Below are 26,207 nucleotides of genomic sequence, written 5' to 3' on the forward strand. Positions count from 1 at the left end.
CTTATGTCATGCAATAAAATGCAAATTAATTACTTAAAAATCATACAATGTGATTTTCTAGATTTTTGTTTTAGATTCCGTCAGGGGCAAAATAATACATAAAGAAAATATAATAAAAATATATATATGAGGGATTGGAAATGATGCAGACAATTACACTGATAGAAGCCACTATCTATCTGCAATATTAAATATGATCTACCCTCTAAAACAATATGTATATATAAATAACAAATACTAAATCATAGTACATACTCTGCTGTTCTATTGTTCAGGTAATCATGTGGAACGATGTCCGATAATAATTTTTGTTCTTTGTTGTTTGAATTAACGTCTGTGTTTTAATATCGCAAACTGACGTGGCAGTTTCACCTCTATGGATTCCAACTTTAAGGTCAGGGTCAAAAGGAGACATGAACTGGGTAATGGATAGACAGGTTGAGATATGACTAGAGGAGGGGTGTAATCTGAGGAGGAGGAAATAGAAGGTTCCTAGGAATATCTGTTCTGTAGAACTCTGATAGGTGAATGGAGGAGAGATACAGTTCCTAGGAATAAGTATTGTTTAGAACTCTGAATGGAGGAGAGATACAGTTCCTAGGAATATGTATTGTGTAGTACTCTGAATGGAGGAGAGATACAGTTCCTAGGAATATGTATTCTGTAGAACTCTGATAGGTGAATTTTTTGCCAACTTAACTGGAGAAAATGTATAAAAGAGACACTCAGCTCTTCGATGTGACACTTTCTCCCAGAGAAGACACTTTCACCCAGAGAAGACACTTTCTCCCAGAGAAGACACATTCTCCCAGAGAAGACACTTTCTCCCAGAGAAGACATTTTCTCCCAGAGAAGACACGTTCTCCCAGAGAAGACACTTTCTCCCAGAGAAGACACATTCTCCCAGAGAAGACACATTCTCCCAGAGAAGACACATTCACCCAGAGAAGACACATTCTCCCAGAGAAGACACATTCTCCCAGAGAAGACACTCCAGAACAGAGGAAGAACTCAACATCGCAGGTAAAGAAATGACTTCCAATGAAGGGTTCTGATGTGTATATGAGTATGTCTGTGTTACTATAAAGGGTGGTGGTGGGATACATGGGTTTCACTTGTTCCACTAACACCATAACACCTGATTCAGATGATCAAAGAATCAGAGTCTTCAATGTGGATCAGAATTGATGTAAGACGAAAACAAATTCATGACTAATGAAGTCCTCTAGGGGGCAGTGTTACCACTCCTGATGTGTGATAATGTCTTTTAGTGTTGTTTTTTCAGTTAACCAATTCATTTATATATGTTTATAATTAATCATTTGACTCAGACGAGACCAAATGTCTGTTTTAGTATCTGTTTAGGGTGTTTTTGTGCATCCTTGAAGTCATAATTTTATCAAGCCCTGTTTCCCCTTTAGGACACCTGTAGAAAATACTTAGTAAAGCTGGTCGCTGATTCCTTCATATGTTATACTTATCAGATGTCCTGGTCTTTGGTGTATTTAGTGTGTCATTTCATGCTTCATATGATGTGTTGACCAATGTCACTCTGTATTCTCACTTTACAGACACTTGTCTCCAACGACACAAAATGGCTTCTAAATACATCACAGAAATTGCAATCTCCACTAGCCCTGAAAAGGAGAAAGAGCTTCATGGCCAAGGCTATCAAAAGACAAATGTCAACCTCAACCAAGGCAATTCATCCACCACTAAAGTTTACATCTGGTTCAGAAATGGCAGTGGTGAACCCATCACCAGAGTCCAGTTTTCATTCACTGATAAAATGAAAGAGGACCTGAAAAAAGCAGGGTTCACTGAGCTCCCAGCAAACCTCAACTCTGGAACACACGGAGACGTCATCCAGCTGTGGTACCATAGTGGTGCAAGCCCTAAGTACGACAATCCCATTGAAGATCTCTTCCTCACCACTGATGAGAACAAAGAGGCCGCTCAATTTAAGCTCGGCTGGGAAAGGCTACCTTGCAATCTGAACCGCGGTAACCCAGGAGATTTCATCACCCTCTGGTTGAAGAGAAAGAGTGAGACCTACATCTGTGACGTTGCTGCCACCACCTCAGTTCAACAACACATGAACCTTTTCAAAGAGGGCTACATCCGGATGGATGAAGATCTCAACAGAGGTTCTGGAGGAAACCCCATCTTCCTCTGGTACCGTCAATCCACTGAAATGGGCGGCGGGATCACCGGGATGGATGCATCCATCAACCATGCACAGGATTCCATCCTACAGAACGCTGGTTTCACCGTGGTGAATGTTAACCTCAATGATGGAACAAGCGGTCAGCCAGTGATGGTCTGGTTCAAGAAAGTTGGATCTCTCCCGATCAAGGCCTTGACCGTTACATCCAACAACAAGGATGTTTGTCCTTATAAGGAGGCCGGCTTGATCCTCATCGATAAAAATCTGAATACTGGCAACAATGGTATGCCCCTCTACCTCTGGTATGGCAAATAAAACCCTGAGTTGGAGAGGCAGAATCAGCCCAAAATTGTGCCAGATATTAGCTTTTGCATGGCAATTTATCTGTTTAATTTTTAAATATTTTTCTGACACAATGTTAGCTTTTATGTCATAAAGTCACTGTCAGAGATCATTTAGAAAGTTTTCTTTAATGTTGTTTTCAATCAATTAACAATAGAATTATAGAAATTATATTTTAGCAGCAGGTTTAATTCTTCTGAATATACCAAGGGGTTGTAAGGTTTTATGTAGCATTGTGTTAGTCAGATATTATTTTGAAAAACCTGAGCAAAGTAATACAATTAAAATGATTCCTGTGTAACACTGATCATTATGTTAATCAATAAAGAAAGCATATCAAATGAGAACATTGTACCTTTTAATTCATTGAATGCTTGACCTTATCACAAAGGCCTGATAACACCTACTGTACATTATCATTTATATTATAATGACCAGGAATGGGAGAGTACAAAGCTCACAGATGCACATTAAGGTGGATAATGTAAGAATCTGATAACACCTACTGTACATTACCATGTCTATTATAATGACCAGGAATGGGAGAGGACAAAGCTCACAGATGCACATTAAGGTGGATAATGTAAGAATCTGATAAATAACATTCCTAAAGCTTTGTTTCACTGATAACTCACATTTGACAACGTCTGGGTGCCTTGCAGATTGTAGGATATGTTTCCTTTGACTTGATCATCAAGTAGTTACAGCTATCACTGCGATGCAGTGCCTTAGACCACGGCACCACTCGGGAGCCCCGTAACAGTATTCTCTCTTGATCGGAGATCCTTGAGTTTCCCAGCCGCCTGTCTAGGCTTTATGCCTGAGCCCGAAATCAACAAAGATAGAAATAATGTCATTGTTTTCAAATATGTATTATTGTCACTGACAGTTCAACTTAGCAACTCTAAATAGACACTTTTTAACTATACATGTCACAATTCCAAACCTAACAAAGCACAAACAGTCTATTTTCCGGCAATTTATCCGCTCCTTTTACCAGCATTGCTTTGCGTAGACTCCAGAAATATAGAATTGCTTTCTAATTTAAAGCTGTTGACTGCTGTGACGCTCGCGGCCAGTCTGTTGTCTGTCATTCACTACCGTGCATTGTAATTCCAGTTTGTACACGCTCATTCACGTTTGGTTTGATTTGGCCTGAAGACTCACTGCTGGAGATGAGAGGTAAACCCTTTAACTTTAACGTATGGGGTTACATATGTCTGGAAATACGTTTTGGTCAACGTCCCTTTACAGTTGGCTTTTTTCATGCAGCTGTTGTGAATGTTGTATTTTTGTTATAAGAAAGCGCTCCAAGGATCCAAGAGAAAAATCGCCAGTGGTCAAGGCTCCAATTCCAGAATGTCCTTGCCAATGAATGAATGAATCTATGAGCTAAAACACCATGTTTCCTGGTATCGGTGACCACACAGTGGCTATAATCCTACAGGTGATTTAAAGTATTATGATGACAGTAACGTGTGTCTTGTAGGCCTGTTCTCAGCCATTTACCTTGATCTTCATGGTGCTGCGATCTCTTTCTGCCTGTGGTCACCGATACCAGGGAACATGGTGGTACCACCAGACAGGACATTGTTGGCGTACAGGTCCTCCGTATGTGGTTACCGATACCAGGGGACATGGTGGTACCACCAGATAGGACATTGTTGGTGTACAGGTCCTTACGGATGTCAATGTCACACTTCATGACGAACTCCATAACTTGCAGGGGGCGGCACAGCAGTTAGATCAGTGACAATAAACAAACTCCATAACCTGCACAGCAATTAACATGCCGTATCAACACTGTTTCAAGTTCTCCCTAATAACACATGTATTTAACCAGAATCTCCAGTGGCACAGCTAGCACTGCGATGCAGTGCCTTAGACCACTGCGCCACACGGGAGCCCCGTAACAGTATTCTCTCTTGAACGGAGTTCCTCGAGTTTCCCTGCCGCCTGGCTAGGCTATATTCCACAGAGGGCAGAGTATCTGACGGTTTTCATCTGCAATGAAAGGTAGCAGAGCTAAAGCAGTGTTTGTCAGACCAGGAAATATCCCAGAAATCGGTCTTCTGACGAAAACTTCTGTAGCGTCCGAACGGCCTACAAACTTATGACAACTCTGTGGAAAGAGGAGACTCTGACAAATACGATGGTGGTCTCTGTTTGTCTTTACAACCCCTACCAGTTTCAGAGGATTTGTGCCAACTTCTGTTTGTGGCGTCCAAACCGTCTGGTTTACAAACTAATGTGTCCCCACTGTGGAAAGAGGGTATTCTAGTTTTGCTCTATGACCCCCACAAGTGTCAAGGGCCTCGTCTGAACGTCATACAAACTTACAGAAGTATGGAGGCACAATCAGTAGAGATGGCGCCGACGGAGATGGTGGCCTCGCGACTAGCTCTTAGGAAACTTTGCAGTATTTTTTTGTTGTTGATGTATTCTATTTTACATTATTAGCTCAGGCAATGTTTTGTGTCATTACATACAGCCGGGAAAAACTATTGGATATCAGAGCGGCGGTAACTCACCAGAACTACCAGCATTACGACCAGGAATACGACACGGAAGCAGATCCTTGGTTCGCTCTCACCAAAGCAATTCAACTGATTCCAGAGGCCATCAAATAACTTTCCTGGACTTTATGCAAACTGGAAACCACATATCCAGAGGCTGCATTTATTGTAGCTGGGGATTTTAACAAAGCAAATATGGGACTAGGCTGCTGAAGTTCTATCAACATATTGACTGTAGTACTTGCACAGCTAAAACACTAGTTTGTTGGTATAATAGTTTGTTGGTCGTATTAGTTTGTTGGTCATATTAGTTTGTAGGTCACATTAGTTTGTAGTTCATTTTAGTTTGTTGGTCATATTAGTTTGTTGGTATATTAGTTTGTATTAGTTTGTAGGTCGTATTAGTTTGTTGGTATATTTGTTTGTATTAGTTTGTAGGTCATATTAGTTTGTTGGTATATTTGTTTGTATTAGTTTGTAGGTCACATTAGTTTGTAGTTCATATTAGTTTGTAGGTCATATTAGTTTGTTGGTATATTTTTTTGTAGGTCATATTAGTTTGTAGGTCATATTAGTTTGTAGGTCACATTAGTTTGTAGTTCATATTAGTTTGTTGGTCACATTAGTTTCTAGGTCATATTAGTTTGTATTAGTTTGTTGGTCATATTAGTTTGTAGGTCACATTAGTTTGTATTAGTTTGTAGGTCATATTAGTTTGTAGGTCACATTAGTTTGTAGTTCATATTAGTTTGTTGGTCATATTAGTTTGTAGGTCATATTAGTTTGTTGGTCATATTAGTTTGTAGGTCATATTAGTTTGTAGGTCACATTAGTTTGTAGTTCATATTAGTTTGTTGGTCATATTAGTTTGTTGGTCATATTAGTTTGTAGGTCATATTAGTTTGTAGTTCATATTAGTTTTTTGGTCGTATTAGTTTGTAGGTCGTATTAGTTTGTAGGTCGTATTAGTTTGTAGGTCGTATTAGTTTGTTGGTCGTATTAGTTTGTTGGTATATTAGTTTGTAGGTCATATTAGTTTGTAGTTCATATTAGTTTGTTGGTCATATTAGTTTTTTAGGTCATATTAGTTTGTAGGTCATATTAGTTTGTTGGTATATTAGTTTGTTGGTCGTATTAGTTTGTAGGTCATATTAGTTTGTAGGTCGTATTAGTTTGTAGGTCATATTAGTTCGTAGGTCATATTAGTTTGTTGGTCATATTAGTTTGTAGGTCATATTAGTTTGTAGGTCATATTAGTTTGTTGGTCATATTAGTTTGTAGGTCATATTAGTTTGTAGGTCATATTAGTTTGTTGGTCATATTAGTTTGTAGGTCACATTAGTTTGTAGTTCATATTAGTTTGTTGGTCATATTAGTTTGTTGGTCATATTAGTTTGTAGGTCATATTAGTTTGTAGTTCATATTAGTTTTTTGGTCGTATTAGTTTGTAGGTCGTATTAGTTTGTAGGTCGTATTAGTTTGTAGGTCGTATTAGTTTGTTGGTCGTATTAGTTTGTTGGTATATTAGTTTGTAGGTCATATTAGTTTGTAGTTCATATTAGTTTGTTGGTCATATTAGTTTTTTAGGTCATATTAGTTTGTAGGTCATATTAGTTTGTTGGTATATTAGTTTGTTGGTCATATTAGTTTGTTGGTCGTATTAGTTTGTTGGTCGTATTAGTTTGTAGGTCGTATTAGTTTGTAGGTCGTATTAGTTTGTTGGTCGTATTAGTTTGTTGGTATATTAGTTTGTAGGTCATATTAGTTTGTTGGTCGTATTAGTTTGTTGGTCGTATTAGTTTGTTGGTATATTAGTTTGTAGGTCATATTAGTTTGTAGGTCATATTAGTTTGTTGGTCGTATTAGTTTGTAGGTCATATTAGTTTGTAGGTCGTATTAGTTTGTAGGTCATATTAGTTCGTAGGTCATATTAGTTTGTTGGTCATATTAGTTTGTAGGTCATATTAGTTTGTAGGTCATATTAGTTTGTTGGTCATATTAGTTTGTAGGTCATATTAGTTTGTAGGTCATATTAGTTTGTTGGTCATATTAGTTTGTAGGTCATATTAGTTTGTTGGTCATATTAGTTTGTAGGTCATATTAGTTTGTAGGTCATATTAGTTCGTAGGTCATATTAGTTTGTAGGTCATATTAGTTTGTTGGTCATATTAGTTTGTAGGTCATATTAGTTTGTAGGTCATATTAGTTTGTTGGTCATATTAGTTTGTAGGTCATATTAGTTTGTAGGTCATATTAGTTTGTTGGTCATATTAGTTTGTAGGTCATATTAGTTTGTAGGTCATATTAGTTTGTAGGTCGTATTAGTTTGTAGGTCATATTAGTTCGTAGGTCATATTAGTTTGTTGGTCATATTAGTTTGTAGGTCATATTAGTTTGTAGGTCATATTAGTTTGTAGGAAATATTAGTTTGTTGGTCATATTAGTTTGTAGATCATATTAGTTTGTAGGTCATATTAGTTTGTTGGTCATATTAGTTTTTAGGTCATATTAGTTTGTTGGTATATTAGTTTTTAGGTCATATTAGTTTTTAGGTCGTATTAGTTTGTTGGTCGAATTAGTTTGTTGGTCATATTAGTTCACATTAGTTTGTTGGTCATATTAGTTTGTAGGTCATATTAGTTTGTTGGTCATATTCGTTTTTAGGTCATATTAGTTTGTTGGTCGTATTAGTTTGTTGGTCGAATTAGTTTGTTGGTCATATTAGTTCACATTAGTTTGTTGGTCATATTAGTTTGTAGGTCATATTAGTTTGTTGGTCATATTAGTTTGTTGGTCATATTAGTTTGTAGTTCATATTAGTTTGTAGTTCATATTAGTTTGTAGGTCATATTAGTTTGTAGGTCATATTAGTTTGTTGGTATATTAGTTTGTAGGTCGTATTAGTTTGTAGGTCGTATTAGTTTGTAGGTCATATTAGTTTGTAGGTCGAATTAGTTTGTAGGTCGTATTAGTTTGTAGGTCGTATTAGTTTGTAGGTCGTATTAGTTTGTTGGTCGTATTAGTTTGTTGATCGTATTAGTTTGTTGATCGTATTAGTTTGTTGATCGTATTAGTTTGTAGGTCATATTAGTTTGTTGGTCGTATTAGTTTGTTGATCGTATTAGTTTGTTGATCGTATTAGTTTGTTGGTCGTATTAGTTTGTAGGTCATATTAGTTTGTTGGTCGTATTAGTTTGTAGGTCATATTAGTTTGTTGGTCGTATTAGTTTGTTGGTCGTATTAGTTTGTTGATCGTATTAGTTTGTAGGTCATATTAGTTTGTTGGTCGTATTAGTTTGTTGATCGTATTAGTTTGTTGATCGTATTAGTTTGTTGGTCGTATTAGTTTGTAGGTCATATTAGTTTGTAGGTCGTATTAGTTTGTAGGTCGAATTAGTTTGTTGATCGTATTAGTTTGTAGGTCGTATTAGTTTGTAGGTCGTATTAGTTTGTAGGTCGAATTAGTTTGTTGATCGTATTAGTTTGTAGGTCGTATTAGTTTGTAGGTCGAATTAGTTTGTAGGTCGTATTAGTTTGTAGGTCGTATTAGTTTGTAGACCGAATTAGTTTGTTGATCGTATTAGTTTGTAGGTGGTATTAGTTTGTAGGTCGTATTAGTTTGTAGACCGAACCGTTCGGACGCGACAGACATTTTCATGAGAAGACAGATTTTCAGGATGTCTCATGGTCTGACAAACAACACTCCAGCTCTGACACTTTTCACTAAAGATGCGGAATTGCGACATCGGCTGATGTGGTGGATTGAGACACATCCAACCCAATATCTCTAAACAGACAGATTGTATTATTTTATTATGTTAATTAGATTTCCGCAGGGCCCCAAACCTTTTAGGCTAAGGATTAAGAAACAAAATTGTTTAAAGAAAATGGTGATAAAGAAAATATACCAGGTTGCAAAATTGTTGGGAAGAGATTTCCATTGTATCAATTCCTTGGAACATGATTTATGAACTGATACATAAAATGACCCCTGATTCAAAACTTAGAGTGTTTCATTTGTAATTATTATACAACATTCTCTCAACCAATAGAATGTTATATATATGGGGGATACAACCATCCCAGCTCTGCAGATTTTGCTGTGAGGAGGTAGAGTCATTAGATCACTTATTTTGGTAAATCCCTGCTGCAGTGTGTGCAAACCTGGTCAAGAACTACAGGAAACGTATGATCTCTGTAATTGCAAACAAAGGTTTCTGTACCAAATTTTAAGTTCTGCTTTTCTGATGTATCAAATACTTATGTCATGCAATAAAATGCAAATTAATTACTTAAAAATCATACAATGTGATTTTCTAGATTTTTGTTTTAGATTCCGTCAGGGGCAAAATAATACATAAAGAAAATATAATAAAAATATATATATGAGGGATTGGAAATGATGCAGACAATTACACTGATAGAAGCCACTATCTATCTGCAATATTAAATATGATCTACCCTCTAAAACAATATGTATATATAAATAACAAATACTAAATCATAGTACATACTCTGCTGTTCTATTGTTCAGGTAATCATGTGGAACGATGTCCGATAATAATTTTTGTTCTTTGTTGTTTGAATTAACGTCTGTGTTTTAATATCGCAAACTGACGTGGCAGTTTCACCTCTATGGATTCCAACTTTAAGGTCAGGGTCAAAAGGAGACATGAACTGGGTAATGGATAGACAGGTTGAGATATGACTAGAGGAGGGGTGTAATCTGAGGAGGAGGAAATAGAAGGTTCCTAGGAATATCTGTTCTGTAGAACTCTGATAGGTGAATGGAGGAGAGATACAGTTCCTAGGAATAAGTATTGTTTAGAACTCTGAATGGAGGAGAGATACAGTTCCTAGGAATATGTATTGTGTAGTACTCTGAATGGAGGAGAGATACAGTTCCTAGGAATATGTATTCTGTAGAACTCTGATAGGTGAATTTTTTGCCAACTTAACTGGAGAAAATGTATAAAAGAGACACTCAGCTCTTCGATGTGACACTTTCTCCCAGAGAAGACACTTTCACCCAGAGAAGACACTTTCTCCCAGAGAAGACACATTCTCCCAGAGAAGACACTTTCTCCCAGAGAAGACATTTTCTCCCAGAGAAGACACGTTCTCCCAGAGAAGACACTTTCTCCCAGAGAAGACACATTCTCCCAGAGAAGACACATTCTCCCAGAGAAGACACATTCACCCAGAGAAGACACATTCTCCCAGAGAAGACACATTCTCCCAGAGAAGACACTCCAGAACAGAGGAAGAACTCAACATCGCAGGTAAAGAAATGACTTCCAATGAAGGGTTCTGATGTGTATATGAGTATGTCTGTGTTACTATAAAGGGTGGTGGTGGGATACATGGGTTTCACTTGTTCCACTAACACCATAACACCTGATTCAGATGATCAAAGAATCAGAGTCTTCAATGTGGATCAGAATTGATGTAAGACGAAAACAAATTCATGACTAATGAAGTCCTCTAGGGGGCAGTGTTACCACTCCTGATGTGTGATAATGTCTTTTAGTGTTGTTTTTTCAGTTAACCAATTCATTTATATATGTTTATAATGAATCATTTGACTCAGACGAGACCAAATGTCTGTTTTAGTATCTGTTTAGGGTGTTTTTGTGCATCCTTGAAGTCATAATTTTATCAAGCCCTGTTTCCCCTTTAGGACACCTGTAGAAAATACTTAGTAAAGCTGGTCGCTGATTCCTTCATATGTTATACTTATCAGATGTCCTGGTCTTTGGTGTATTTAGTGTGTCATTTCATGCTTCATATGATGTGTTGACCAATGTCACTCTGTATTCTCACTTTACAGACACTTGTCTCCAACGACACAAAATGGCTTCTAAATACATCACAGAAATTGCAATCTCCACTAGCCCTGAAAAGGAGAAAGAGCTTCATGGCCAAGGCTATCAAAAGACAAATGTCAACCTCAACCAAGGCAATTCATCCACCACTAAAGTTTACATCTGGTTCAGAAATGGCAGTGGTGAACCCATCACCAGAGTCCAGTTTTCATTCACTGATAAAATGAAAGAGGACCTGAAAAAAGCAGGGTTCACTGAGCTCCCAGCAAACCTCAACTCTGGAACACACGGAGACGTCATCCAGCTGTGGTACCATAGTGGTGCAAGCCCTAAGTACGACATTCCCATTGAAGATCTCTTCCTCACCACTGATGAGAACAAAGAGGCCGCTCAATTCAAGCTCGGCTGGGAAAGGCTACCTTGCAATCTGAACCGCGGTAACCCAGGAGATTTCATCACCCTCTGGTTGAAGAGAAAGAGTGAGACCTACATCTGTGACGTTGCTGCCACCACCTCAGTTCAACAACACATGAACCTTTTCAAAGAGGGCTACATCCGGATGGATGAAGATCTCAATAGAGGTTCTGGAGGAAACCCCATCTTCCTCTGGTACCGTCAATCCACTGAAATGGGCGGCGGGATCACCGGGATGGATGCATCCATCAACCATGCACAGGATTCCATCCTACAGAACGCTGGTTTCACCGTGGTGAATGTTAACCTCAATGATGGAACAAGCGGTCAGCCAGTGATGGTCTGGTTCAAGAAAGTTGGATCTCTCCCGATCAAGGCCTTGACCGTTACATCCAACAACAAGGATGGTTGTCCTTATAAGGAGGCCGGCTTGATCCTCATCGATAAAAATCTGAATACTGGCAACAATGGTATGCCCCTCTACCTCTGGTATGGCAAATAAAACCCTGAGTTGGAGAGGCAGAATCAGCCCAAAATTGTGCCAGATATTAGCTTTTGCATGGCAATTTATCTGTTTAATTTTTAAATATTTTTCTGACACAATGTTAGCTTTTATGTCATAAAGTCACTGTCAGAGATCATTTAGAAAGTTTTCTTTAATGTTGTTTTCAATCAATTAACAATAGAATTATAGAAATTATATTTTAGCAGCAGGTTTAATTCTTCTGAATATACCAAGGGGTTGTAAGGTTTTATGTAGCATTGTGTTAGTCAGATATTATTTTGAAAAACCTGAGCAAAGTAATACAATTAAAATGATTCCTGTGTAACACTGATCATTATGTTAATCAATAAAGAAAGCATATCAAATGAGAACATTGTACCTTTTAATTCATTGAATGCTTGACCTTATCACAAAGGCCTGATAACACCTACTGTACATTATCATTTATATTATAATGACCAGGAATGGGAGAGTACAAAGCTCACAGATGCACATTAAGGTGGATAATGTAAGAATCTGATAACACCTACTGTACATTACCATGTCTATTATAATGACCAGGAATGGGAGAGGACAAAGCTCACAGATGCACATTAAGGTGGATAATGTAAGAATCTGATAAATAACATTCCTAAAGCTTTGTTTCACTGATAACTCACATTTGACAACGTCTGGGTGCCTTGCAGATTGTAGGATATGTTTCCTTTGACTTGATCATCAAGTAGTTACAGCTATCACTGCGATGCAGTGCCTTAGACCACGGCACCACTCGGGAGCCCCGTAACAGTATTCTCTCTTGATCGGAGATCCTTGAGTTTCCCAGCCGCCTGTCTAGGCTTTATGCCTGAGCCCGAAATCAACAAAGATAGAAATAATGTCATTGTTTTCAAATATGTATTATTGTCACTGACAGTTCAACTTAGCAACTCTAAATAGACACTTTTTAACTATACATGTCACAATTCCAAACCTAACAAAGCACAAACAGTCTATTTTCCGGCAATTTATCCGCTCCTTTTACCAGCATTGCTTTGCGTAGACTCCAGAAATATAGAATTGCTTTCTAATTTAAAGCTGTTGACTGCTGTGACGCTCGCGGCCAGTCTGTTGTCTGTCATTCACTACCGTGCATTGTAATTCCAGTTTGTACACGCTCATTCACGTTTGGTTTGATTTGGCCTGAAGACTCACTGCTGGAGATGAGAGGTAAACCCTTTAACTTTAACGTATGGGGTTACATATGTCTGGAAATACGTTTTGGTCAACGTCCCTTTACAGTTGGCTTTTTTCATGCAGCTGTTGTGAATGTTGTATTTTTGTTATAAGAAAGCGCTCCAAGGATCCAAGAAAAATCGCCAGTGGTCAAGGCTCCAATTCCAGAATGTCCTTGCCAATGAATGAATGAATCTATGAGCTAAAACACCATGTTTCCTGGTATCGGTGACCACACAGTGGCTATAATCCTACAGGTGATTTAAAGTATTATGATGACAGTAACGTGTGTGTTGTAGGCCTGTTCTCAGCCATTTACCTTGATCTTCATGGTGCTGCGATCTCTTTCTGCCTGTGGTCACCGATACCAGGGAACATGGTGGTACCACCAGACAGGACATTGTTGGCGTACAGGTCCTCCGTATGTGGTTACCGATACCAGGGGACATGGTGGTACCACCAGATAGGACATTGTTGGTGTACAGGTCCTTACGGATGTCAATGTCACACTTCATGACGAACTCCATAACTTGCAGGGGGCGGCACAGCAGTTAGATCAGTGACAATAAACAAACTCCATAACCTGCACAGCAATTAACATGCCGTATCAACACTGTTTCAAGTTCTCCCTAATAACACATGTATTTAACCAGAATCTCCAGTGGCACAGCTAGCACTGCGATGCAGTGCCTTAGACCACTGCGCCACACGGGAGCCCCGTAACAGTATTCTCTCTTGAACGGAGTTCCTCGAGTTTCCCTGCCGCCTGGCTAGGCTATATTCCACAGAGGGCAGAGTATCTGACGGTTTTCATCTGCAATGAAAGGTAGCAGAGCTAAAGCAGTGTTTGTCAGACCAGGAAATATCCCAGAAATCGGTCTTCTGACGAAAACTTCTGTAGCGTCCGAACGGCCTACAAACTTATGACAACTCTGTGGAAAGAGGAGACTCTGACAAATACGATGGTGGTCTCTGTTTGTCTTTACAACCCCTACCAGTTTCAGAGGATTTGTGCCAACTTCTGTTTGTGGCGTCCAAACCGTCTGGTTTACAAACTAATGTGTCCCCACTGTGGAAAGAGGGTATTCTAGTTTCGCTCTATGACCCCCACAAGTGTCAAGGGCCTCGTCTGAACGTCATACAAACTTACAGAAGTATGGAGGCACAATCAGTAGAGATGGCGCCGACGGAGATGGTGGCCTCGCGACTAGCTCTTAGGAAACTTTGCAGTATTTTTTTGTTGTTGATGTATTCTATTTTACATTATTAGCTCAGGAAATGTTTTGTGTCATTACATACAGCCGGGAAAAACTATTGGATATCAGAGCGGCGGTAACTCACCAGAACTACCAGCATTACGACCAGGAATACGACACGGAAGCAGATCCTTGGTTCGCTCTCACCAAAGCAATTCAACTGATTCCAGAGGCCATCAAATAACTTTCCTGGACTTTATGCAAACTGGAAACCACATATCCAGAGGCTGCATTTATTGTAGCTGGGGATTTTAACAAAGCAAATATGGGACTAGGCTGCTGAAGTTCTATCAACATATTGACTGTAGTACTTGCACAGCTAAAACACTAGTTTGTTGGTATAATAGTTTGTTGGTCGTATTAGTTTGTTGGTCATATTAGTTTGTAGGTCACATTAGTTTGTAGTTCATATTAGTTTGTTGGTCATATTAGTTTGTTGGTATATTAGTTTGTATTAGTTTGTAGGTCGTATTAGTTTGTTGGAATATTTGTTTGTATTAGTTTGTAGGTCATATTAGTTTGTTGGTATATTTGTTTGTATTAGTTTGTAGGTCACATTAGTTTGTAGTTCATATTAGTTTGTAGGTCATATTAGTTTGTTGGTATATTTTTTTGTAGGTCATATTAGTTTGTAGGTCATATTAGTTTGTAGGTCACATTAGTTTGTAGTTCATATTAGTTTGTTGGTCACATTAGTTTCTAGGTCATATTAGTTTGTATTAGTTTGTTGGTCATATTAGTTTGTAGGTCACATTAGTTTGTATTAGTTTGTAGGTCATATTAGTTTGTAGGTCACATTAGTTTGTAGTTCATATTAGTTTGTTGGTCATATTAGTTTGTAGGTCATATTAGTTTGTTGGTCATATTAGTTTGTAGGTCATATTAGTTTGTAGGTCACATTAGTTTGTAGTTCATATTAGTTTGTTGGTCATATTAGTTTGTTGGTCATATTAGTTTGTAGGTCATATTAGTTTGTAGTTCATATTAGTTTTTTGGTCGTATTAGTTTGTAGGTCGTATTAGTTTGTAGGTCGTATTAGTTTGTTGGTCGTATTAGTTTGTTGGTATATTAGTTTGTAGGTCATATTAGTTTGTAGTTCATATTAGTTTGTTGGTCATATTAGTTTTTTAGGTCATATTAGTTTGTAGGTCATATTAGTTTGTTGGTATATTAGTTTGTTGGTCATATTAGTTTGTTGGTCGTATTAGTTTGTTGGTCGTATTAGTTTGTAGGTCGTATTAGTTTGTAGGTCGTATTAGTTTGTTGGTCGTATTAGTTTGTTGGTATATTAGTTTGTAGGTCATATTAGTTTGTTGGTCGTATTAGTTTGTTGGTCGTATTAGTTTGTTGGTATATTAGTTTGTAGGTCATATTAGTTTGTAGGTCATATTAGTTTGTTGGTCGTATTAGTTTGTAGGTCATATTAGTTTGTAGGTCGTATTAGTTTGTAGGTCATATTAGTTCGTAGGTCATATTAGTTTGTTGGTCATATTAGTTTGTAGGTCATATTAGTTTGTAGGTCATATTAGTTTGTTGGTCATATTAGTTTGTAGGTCATATTAGTTTGTAGGTCATATTAGTTTGTTGGTCATATTAGTTTGTAGGTCATATTAGTTTGTTGGTCATATTAGTTTGTAGGTCATATTAGTTTGTAGGTCATATTAGTTCGTAGGTCATATTAGTTTGTAGGTCATATTAGTTTGTTGGTCATATTAGTTTGTAGGTCATATTAGTTTGTAGGTCATATTAGTTTGTTGGTCATATTAGTTTGTAGGTCATATTAGTTTGTAGGTCATATTAGTTTGTTGGTCATATTAGTTTGTAGGTCATATTAGTTTGTAGGTCATATTAGTTTGTAGGTCGTATTAGTTTGTAGGTCATATTAGTTCGTAGGTCATATTAGTTTGTTGGTCATATTAGTTTGTAGGTCATATTAGTTTGTAGGTCATATTAGTTTGTAGGAAATATTAGTTTGTTGGTCATATTAGTTTGTAGATCATATTAGTTTGTAGGTCATATTAGTTTGTTGGTCATATTAGTTTTTAGGTCATATTAGTTTGTTGGTATATTAGTTTTTAGGTCATATTAGTTTTTAGGTCGTATTAGTTTGTTGGTCGAATTAGTTTGTTGTTCATATTAGTTCACATTAGTTTGTTGGTCATATTAGTTTGTAGGTCATATTAGTTTGTTGGTCATATTAGTTTTTAGGTCATATTAGTTTGTTGGTCGTATTAGTTTGTTGGTCGAATTAGTTTGTTGGTCATATTAGTTCACATTAGTTTGTTGGTCATATTAGTTTGTAGGTCATATTAGTTTGTTGGTCATATTAGTTTGTTGGTCATATTAGTTTGTAGTTCATATTAGTTTGTAGTTCATATTAGTTTGTAGGTCATATTAGTTTGTTGGTATATTAGTTTGTAGGTCGTATTAGTTTGTAGGTCGTATTAGTTTGTAGGTCATATTAGTTTGTAGGTCGAATTAGTTTGTAGGTCGTATTAGTTTGTAGGTCGTATTAGTTTGTAGGTCGTATTAGTTTGTTGGTCGTATTAGTTTGTTGATCGTATTAGTTTGTTGATCGTATTAGTTTGTTGATCGTATTAGTTTGTAGGTCATATTAGTTTGTTGGTCGTATTAGTTTGTTGATCGTATTAGTTTGTTGATCGTATTAGTTTGTTGGTCGTATTAGTTTGTAGGTCATATTAGTTTGTTGGTCGTATTAGTTTGTAGGTCATATTAGTTTGTTGGTCGTATTAGTTTGTTGGTCGTATTAGTTTGTTGATCGTATTAGTTTGTAGGTCATATTAGTTTGTTGGTCGTATTAGTTTGTTGATCGTATTAGTTTGTTGATCGTATTAGTTTGTTGGTCGTATTAGTTTGTAGGTCATATTAGTTTGTAGGTCGTATTAGTTTGTAGGTCGAATTAGTTTGTTGATCGTATTAGTTTGTAGGTCGTATTAGTTTGTAGGTCGTATTAGTTTGTAGGTCGAATTAGTTTGTTGATCGTATTAGTTTGTAGGTCGTATTAGTTTGTAGGTCGAATTAGTTTGTAGGTCGTATTAGTTTGTAGGTCGTATTAGTTTGTAGACCGAATTAGTTTGTTGATCGTATTAGTTTGTAGGTGGTATTAGTTTGTAGGTCGTATTAGTTTGTAGACCGAACCGTTCGGACGCGACAGACATTTTCATGAGAAGACAGATTTTCAGGATGTCTCATGGTCTGACAAACAACACTCCAGCTCTGACACTTTTCACTAAAGATGCGGAATTGCGACATCGGCTGATGTGGTGGATTGAGACACATCCAACCCAATATCTCTAAACAGACAGATTGTATTATTTTATTATGTTAATTAGATTTCCGCAGGGCCCCAAACCTTTTAGGCTAAGGATTAAGAAACAAAATTGTTTAAAGAAAATGGTGATAAAGAAAATATACCAGGTTGCAAAATTGTTGGGAAGAGATTTCCATTGTATCAATTCCTTGGAACATGATTTATGAACTGATACATAAAATGACCCCTGATTCAAAACTTAGAGTGTTTCATTTGTAATTATTATACAACATTCTCTCAACCAATAGAATGTTATATATATGGGGGATACAACCATCCCAGCTCTGCAGATTTTGCTGTGAGGAGGTAGAGTCATTAGATCACTTATTTTGGTAAATCCCTGCTGCAGTGTGTGCAAACCTGGTCAAGAACTACAGGAAACGTATGATCTCTGTAATTGCAAACAAAGGTTTCTGTACCAAATTTTAAGTTCTGCTTTTCTGATGTATCAAATACTTATGTCATGCAATAAAATGCAAATTAATTACTTAAAAATCATACAATGTGATTTTCTAGATTTTTGTTTTAGATTCCGTCAGGGGCAAAATAATACATAAAGAAAATATAATAAAAATATATATATGAGGGATTGGAAATGATGCAGACAATTACACTGATAGAAGCCACTATCTATCTGCAATATTAAATATGATCTACCCTCTAAAACAATATGTATATATAAATAACAAATACTAAATCATAGTACATACTCTGCTGTTCTATTGTTCAGGTAATCATGTGGAACGATGTCCGATAATAATTTTTGTTCTTTGTTGTTTGAATTAACGTCTGTGTTTTAATATCGCAAACTGACGTGGCAGTTTCACCTCTATGGATTCCAACTTTAAGGTCAGGGTCAAAAGGAGACATGAACTGGGTAATGGATAGACAGGTTGAGATATGACTAGAGGAGGGGTGTAATCTGAGGAGGAGGAAATAGAAGGTTCCTAGGAATATCTGTTCTGTAGAACTCTGATAGGTGAATGGAGGAGAGATACAGTTCCTAGGAATAAGTATTGTTTAGAACTCTGAATGGAGGAGAGATACAGTTCCTAGGAATATGTATTGTGTAGTACTCTGAATGGAGGAGAGATACAGTTCCTAGGAATATGTATTCTGTAGAACTCTGATAGGTGAATTTTTTGCCAACTTAACTGGAGAAAATGTATAAAAGAGACACTCAGCTCTTCGATGTGACACTTTCTCCCAGAGAAGACACTTTCACCCAGAGAAGACACTTTCTGCCAGAGAAGACACTTTCTCCCAGAGAAGACATTTTCTCCCAGAGAAGACACATTCTACCAGAGAAGACACTTTCTCCCAGAGAAGACACATTCTCCCAGAGAAGACACATTCTCCCAGAGAAGACACATTCTCCCAGAGAAGACACATTCTCCCAGAGAAGACACATTCTCCCAGAGAAGACACATTCTACCAGAGAAGACACTTTCTCCCAGAGAAGACACATTCTCCCAGAGAAGACACATTCACCCAGAGAAGACACTCCAGAACAGAGGAAGAACTCAACATCGCAGGTAAAGAAATGACTTCCAATGAAGGGTTCTGATGTGTATATGAGTATGTCTGTGTTACTATAAAGGGTGGTGGTGGGATACATGGGTTTCACTTGTTCCACTAACACCATAACACCTGATTCAGATGATCAAAGAATCAGAGTCTTCAATGTGGATCAGAATTGATGTAAGACGAAAACAAATTCATGACTAATGAAGTCCTCTAGGGGGCAGTGTTACCACTCCTGATGTGTGATAATGTCTTTTAGTGTTGTTTTTTCAGTTAACCAATTCATTTATATATGTTTATAATGAATCATTTGACTCAGACGAGACCAAATGTCTGTTTTAGTATCTGTTTAGGGTGTTTTTGTGCATCCTTGAAGTCATAATTTTATCAAGCCCTGTTTCCCCTTTAGGACACCTGTAGAAAATACTTAGTAAAGCTGGTCGCTGATTCCTTCATATGTTATACTTATCAGATGTCCTGGTCTTTGGTGTATTTAGTGTGTCATTTCATGCTTCATATGATGTGTTGACCAATGTCACTCTGTATTCTCACTTTACAGACACTTGTCTCCAACGACACAAAATGGCTTCTAAATACATCACAGAAATTGCAATCTCCACTAGCCCTGAAAAGGAGAAAGAGCTTCATGGCCAAGGCTATCAAAAGACAAATGTCAACCTCAACCAAGGCAATTCATCCACCACTAAAGTTTACATCTGGTTCAGAAATGGCAGTGGTGAACCCATCACCAGAGTCCAGTTTTCATTCACTGATAAAATGAAAGAGGACCTGAAAAAAGCAGGGTTCACTGAGCTCCCAGCAAACCTCAACTCTGGAACACACGGAGACGTCATCCAGCTGTGGTACCATAGTGGTGCAAGCCCTAAGTACGACAATCCCATTGAAGATCTCTTCCTCACCACTGATGAGAACAAAGAGGCCGCTCAATTCAAGCTCGGCTGGGAAAGGCTACCTTGCAATCTGAACCGCGGTAACCCAGGAGATTTCATCACCCTCTGGTTGAAGAGAAAGAGTGAGACCTACATCTGTGACGTTGCTGCCACCACCTCAGTTCAACAACACATGAACCTTTTCAAAGAGGGCTACATCCGGATGGATGAAGATCTCAACAGAGGTTCTGGAGGAAACCCCATCTTCCTCTGGTACCGTCAATCCACTGAAATGGGCGGCGGGATCACCGGGATGGATGCATCCATCAACCATGCACAGGATTCCATCCTACAGAACGCTGGTTTCACCGTGGTGAATGTTAACCTCAATGATGGAACAAGCGGTCAGCCAGTGATGGTCTGGTTCAAGAAAGTTGGATCTCTCCCGATCAAGGCCTTGACCGTTACATCCAACAACAAGGATGTTTGTCCTTATAAGGAGGCCGGCTTGATCCTCATCGATAAAAATCTGAATACTGGCAACAATGGTATGCCCCTCTACCTCTGGTATGGCAAATAAAACCCTGAGTTGGAGAGGCAGAATCAGCCCAAAATTGTGCCAGATATTAGCTTTTGCATGGCAATTTATCTGTTTAATTTTTAAATATTTTTCTGACACAATGTTAGCTTTTATGTCATAAAGTCACTGTCAGAGATCATTTAGAAAGTTTTCTTTAATGTTGTTTTCAATCAATTAACAATAGAATTATAGAAATTATATTTTAGCAGCAGGTTTAATTCTTCTGAATATACCAAGGGGTTGTAAGGTTTTATGTAGCATTGTGTTAGTCAGATATTAATTTGAAAAACCTGAGCAAAGTAATACAATTAAAATGATTCCTGTGTAACACTGATCATTATGTTAATCAATAAAGAAAGCATATCAAATGAGAACATTGTACCTTTTAATTAATTGAATGCTTGACCTTATCACAAAGGCCTGATAACACCTACTGTACATTATCATTTATATTATAATGACCAGGAATGGGAGAGTACAAAGCTCACAGATGCACATTAAGGTGGATAATGTAAGAATCTGATAACACCTACTGTACATTACCATGTCTATTATAATGACCAGGAATGGGAGAGGACAAAGCTCACAGATGCACATTAAGGTGGATAATGTAAGAATCTGATAAATAACATTCCTAAAGCTTTGTTTCACTGATAACTCACATTTGACAACGTCTGGGTGCCTTGCAGATTGTAGGATATGTTTCCTTTGACTTGATCATCAAGTAGTTACAGCTATCACTGCGATGCAGTGCCTTAGACCACGGCACCACTCGGGAGCCCCGTAACAGTATTCTCTCTTGATCGGAGATCCTTGAGTTTCCCAGCCGCCTGTCTAGGCTTTATGCCTGAGCCCGAAATCAACAAAGATAGAAATAATGTCATTGTTTTCAAATATGTATTATTGTCACTGACAGTTCAACTTAGCAACTCTAAATAGACACTTTTTAACTATACATGTCACAATTCCAAACCTAACAAAGCACAAACAGTCTATTTTCCGGCAATTTATCCGCTCCTTTTACCAGCATTGCTTTGCGTAGACTCCAGAAATATAGAATTGCTTTCTAATTTAAAGCTGTTGACTGCTGTGACGCTCGCGGCCAGTCTGTTGTCTGTCATTCACTACCGTGCATTGTAATTCCAGTTTGTACACGCTCATTCACGTTTGGTTTGATTTGGCCTTAAGACTCACTGCTGGAGATGAGAGGTAAACCCTTTAACTTTAACGTATGGGGTTACATATGTCTGGAAATACGTTTTGGTCAACGTCCCTTTACAGTTGGCTTTTTTCATGCAGCTGTTGTGAATGTTGTATTTTTGTTATAAGAAAGCGCTCCAAGGATCCAAGAGAAAAATCGCCAGTGGTCAAGGCTCCAATTCCAGAATGTCCTTGCCAATGAATGAATGAATCTATGAGCTAAAACACCATGTTTCCTGGTATCGGTGACCACACAGTGGCTATAATCCTACAGGTGATTTAAAGTATTATGATGACAGTAACGTGTGTGTTGTAGGCCTGTTCTCAGCCATTTACCTTGATCTTCATGGTGCTGCGATCTCTTTCTGCCTGTGGTCACCGATACCAGGGAACATGGTGGTACCACCAGACAGGACATTGTTGGCGTACAGGTCCTCCGTATGTGGTTACCGATACCAGGGGACATGGTGGTACCACCAGATAGGACATTGTTGGTGTACAGGTCCTTACGGATGTCAATGTCACACTTCATGACGAACTCCATAACTTGCAGGGGGCGGCACAGCAGTTAGATCAGTGACAATAAACAAACTCCATAACCTGCACAGCAATTAACATGCCGTATCAACACTGTTTCAAGTTCTCCCTAATAACACATGTATTTAACCAGAATCTCCAGTGGCACAGCTAGCACTGCGATGCAGTGCCTTAGACCACTGCGCCACACGGGAGCCCCGTAACAGTATTCTCTCTTGAACGGAGTTCCTCGAGTTTCCCTGCCGCCTGGCTAGGCTATATTCCACAGAGGGCAGAGTATCTGACGGTTTTCATCTGCAATGAAAGGTAGCAGAGCTAAAGCAGTGTTTGTCAGACCAGGAAATATCCCAGAAATCGGTCTTCTGACGAAAACTTCTGTAGCGTCCGAACGGCCTACAAACTTATGACAACTCTGTGGAAAGAGGAGACTCTGACAAATACGATGGTGGTCTCTGTTTGTCTTTACAACCCCTACCAGTTTCAGAGGATTTGTGCCAACTTCTGTTTGTGGCGTCCAAACCGTCTGGTTTACAAACTAATGTGTCCCCACTGTGGAAAGAGGGTATTCTAGTTTTGCTCTATGACCCCCACAAGTGTCAAGGGCCTCGTCTGAACGTCATACAAACTTACAGAAGTATGGAGGCACAATCAGTAGAGATGGCGCCGACGGAGATGGTGGCCTCGCGACTAGCTCTTAGGAAACTTTGCAGTATTTTTTTGTTGTTGATGTATTCTATTTTACATTATTAGCTCAGGAAATGTTTTGTGTCATTACATACAGCCGGGAAAAACTATTAGATATCAGAGCGGCGGTAACTCACCAGAACTACCAGCATTACGAACAGGAATACGACACGGAAGCAGATCCTTGGTTCGCTCTCACCAAAGCAATTCAACTGATTCCAGAGGCCATCAAATAACTTTCCTGGACTTTATGCAAACTGGAAACCACATATCCAGAGGCTGCATTTATTGTAGCTGGGGATTTTAACAAAGCAAATATGGGACTAGGCTGCTGAAGTTCTATCAACATATTGACTGTAGTACTTGCACAGCTAAAACACTAGTTTGTTGGTATAATAGTTTGTTGGTCGTATTAGTTTGTTGGTCATATTAGTTTGTAGGTCACATTAGTTTGTAGTTCATATTAGTTTGTTGGTCATATTAGTTTGTTGGTATATTAGTTTGTATTAGTTTGTAGGTCGTATTAGTTTGTTGGTATATTTGTTTGTATTAGTTTGTAGGTCACATTAGTTTGTAGTTCATATTAGTTTGTTGGTATATTTTTTTGTAGGTCATATTAGTTTGTAGGTCATATTAGTTTGTAGGTCACATTAGTTTGTAGTTCATATTAGTTTGTTGGTCACATTAGTTTCTAGGTCATATTAGTTTGTATTAGTTTGTTGGTCATATTAGTTTGTAGGTCACATTAGTTTGTATTAGTTTGTAGGTCATATTAGTTTGTAGGTCACATTAGTTTGTAGTTCATATTAGTTTGTTGGTCATATTAGTTTGTAGGTCATATTAGTTTGTTGGTCATATTAGTTTGTAGGTCATATTAGTTTGTAGGTCACATTAGTTTGTAGTTCATATTAGTTTGTTGGTCATATTAGTTTGTTGGTCATATTAGTTTGTAGGTCATATTAGTTTGTAGTTCATATTAGTTTGTTGGTCATATTAGTTTGTAGGTCATATTAGTTTGTATTAGTTTGTAGGTCATATTAGTTTGTAGGTCACATTAGTTTGTAGTTCATATTAGTTTGTTGGTCATATTAGTTTGTAGGTCATATTAGTTTGTAGGTCATATTAGTTTGTTGGTCATATTAGTTTGTAGTTCATATTAGTTTGTATTAGTTTGTAGGTCATATTAGTTTGTTGGTCATATTAGTTTGTAGGTCATATTAGTTTGTAGGTCATATTAGTTTGTTGGTCATATTAGTTTGTAGGTCATATTAGTTTGTTGGTCATATTAGTTTGTTGGTCATATTAGTTTGTAGGTCATATTAGTTTGTTGGTCATATTAGTTTGTAGGTCATATTAGTTTGTATTAGTTTGTTGGTCATATTAGTTTGTAGGTCATATTAGTTTGTTGGTATATTTTTTTGTAGGTCATATTAGTTTGTAGGTCATATTAGTTTGTAGGTCATATTAGTTTGTTGGTCATATTAGTTTGTAGGTCATACTAGTTTGTAGGTCACATTAGTTTGTAGTTCATATTAGTTTGTTGGTCATATTAGTTTGTAGGTCACATTAGTTTGTAGGTCATATTAGTTTGTTGGTCATATTAGTTTGTAGTTCATATTAGTTTGTAGTTCATATTAGTTTGTATTAGTTTGTTGGTATATTAGTTTGTATTAGTTTGTAGGTCGTATTAGTTTGTTGGTATATTTGTTTGTATTAGTTTGTAGGTCATATTAGTTTGTTGGTATATTTGTTTGTATTAGTTTGTAGGTCACATTAGTTTGTAGTTCATATTAGTTTGTTGGTCATATTAGTTTGTAGGTCATATTAGTTTGTAGTTCATATTAGTTTGTAGGTCACATTAGTTTGTAGTTCATATTAGTTTGTAGGTCATATTAGTTTGTAGGTCATATTAGTTTTTTGGTCGTATTAGTTTGTAGGTCGTATTAGTTTGTAGGTCGTATTAGTTTGTAGGTCGTATTAGTTTGTAGGTCGTATTAGTTTGTTGGTCGTATTAGTTTGTTGGTATATTAGTTTGTAGGTCATATTAGTTTGTAGTTCATATTAGTTTGTAGTTCATATTAGTTTGTTGGTCATATTAGTTTGTAGGTCATATTAGTTTGTAGGTCATATTAGTTTGTAGGTCATATTAGTTTGTTGGTATATTAGTTTGTTGGTCATATTAGTTTGTTGGTCGTATTAGTTTGTTGGTCGTATTAGTTTGTAGGTCGTATTAGTTTGTAGGTCGTATTAGTTTGTTGGTCGTATTAGTTTGTAGGTCGTATTAGTTTGTAGGTCATATTAGTTCGTAGGTCATATTAGTTTGTTGGTCATATTAGTTTGTAGGTCATATTAGTTTGTAGGTCATATTAGTTTGTAGGTCATATTAGTTTGTAGGAAGTATTAGTTTGTTGGTCATATTAGTTTGTAGATCATATTAGTTTGTAGGTCATATTAGTTTGTTGGTCATATTAGTTTTTAGGTCATATTAGTTTGTTGGTCGTATTAGTTTTGTTGGTCGAATTAGTTTGTTGGTCATATTAGTTCACATTAGTTTGTTGGTCATATTAGTTTGTAGGTCATATTAGTTTGTTGGTCATATTAGTTTGTTGGTCATATTAGTTTGTAGTTCATATTAGTTTGTTGGTCGTATTAGTTTGTTGGTCGTATTAGTTTGTTGGTATATTAGTTTGTAGGTCATATTAGTTTGTAGGTCATATTAGTTTGTTGGTCGTATTAGTTTGTAGGTCATATTAGTTTGTAGGTCGTATTAGTTTGTAGGTCATATTAGTTCGTAGGTCATATTAGTTTGTTGGTCATATTAGTTTGTAGGTCATATTAGTTTGTAGGTCATATTAGTTTGTAGGTCATATTAGTTTGTAGGAAGTATTAGTTTGTTGGTCATATTAGTTTGTAGATCATATTAGTTTGTAGGTCATATTAGTTTGTTGGTCATATTAGTTTTTAGGTCATATTAGTTTGTTGGTCGTATTAGTTTGTTGGTCGAATTAGTTTGTTGGTCATATTAGTTCACATTAGTTTGTTGGTCATATTAGTTTGTAGGTCATATTAGTTTGTTGGTCATATTAGTTTGTTGGTCATATTAGTTTGTAGTTCATATTAGTTTGTAGTTCATATTAGTTTGTAGGTCATATTAGTTTGTTGGTATATTAGTTTGTAGGTCATATTAGTTTGTAGGTCATATTAGTTTGTTGGTCATATTAGTT

The 26,207-nt window shown here is 37.2% G+C and overlaps 3 protein-coding genes across 3 annotated transcripts; all 3 read left to right on the forward strand.

The window, feature by feature from the left end:
- Positions 1–413: 413 nt before the first annotated feature.
- On the forward strand, positions 414–2,856 carry LOC139567147 (uncharacterized). The gene is made up of 3 exons (XM_071388625.1): positions 414–422; positions 756–1,023; positions 1,572–2,856. Exons 1-3 carry the CDS (start codon positions 414–416, stop codon positions 2,480–2,482), a joined length of 1,188 nt encoding a protein of 395 aa, XP_071244726.1. The 3' UTR covers positions 2,483–2,856.
- Positions 2,857–9,697: 6,841 nt separating this feature from the next.
- Positions 9,698–12,140, forward strand: LOC139567148 (uncharacterized). Its single transcript, XM_071388626.1, has 3 exons — positions 9,698–9,706; positions 10,040–10,307; positions 10,856–12,140. Exons 1-3 carry the CDS (start codon positions 9,698–9,700, stop codon positions 11,764–11,766), a joined length of 1,188 nt encoding a protein of 395 aa, XP_071244727.1. The 3' UTR covers positions 11,767–12,140.
- Positions 12,141–18,436: 6,296 nt separating this feature from the next.
- Positions 18,437–20,911, forward strand: LOC139567149 (uncharacterized). The gene is made up of 3 exons (XM_071388627.1): positions 18,437–18,445; positions 18,779–19,103; positions 19,652–20,911. The coding sequence occupies exons 1-3, from the start codon at positions 18,437–18,439 to the stop codon at positions 20,560–20,562; spliced, it is 1,245 nt and encodes a 414-aa protein (XP_071244728.1). The 3' UTR covers positions 20,563–20,911.
- The last annotated feature ends 5,296 nt before the right edge of the window (positions 20,912–26,207 follow it).

The sequence above is a fragment of the Salvelinus alpinus genome, unplaced genomic scaffold (genome assembly GCF_045679555.1).
Source record: "Salvelinus alpinus unplaced genomic scaffold, SLU_Salpinus.1 scaffold_56, whole genome shotgun sequence".
NCBI lineage: Eukaryota > Metazoa > Chordata > Actinopteri > Salmoniformes > Salmonidae > Salvelinus > Salvelinus alpinus.

Bases quoted from the DNA above. Each gene is read 5' to 3' on its own strand.
- LOC139567149 (XM_071388627.1), top strand. The intron at 19,104-19,651 runs GTAAAGAAATGA...CTCACTTTACAG, and splicing joins GGAAGAACTCAACATCGCAG to ACACTTGTCTCCAACGACAC.
- LOC139567147 (XM_071388625.1), top strand. The intron at 1,024-1,571 runs GTAAAGAAATGA...CTCACTTTACAG, and splicing joins GGAAGAACTCAACATCGCAG to ACACTTGTCTCCAACGACAC.
- LOC139567148 (XM_071388626.1), top strand. The intron at 10,308-10,855 runs GTAAAGAAATGA...CTCACTTTACAG, and splicing joins GGAAGAACTCAACATCGCAG to ACACTTGTCTCCAACGACAC.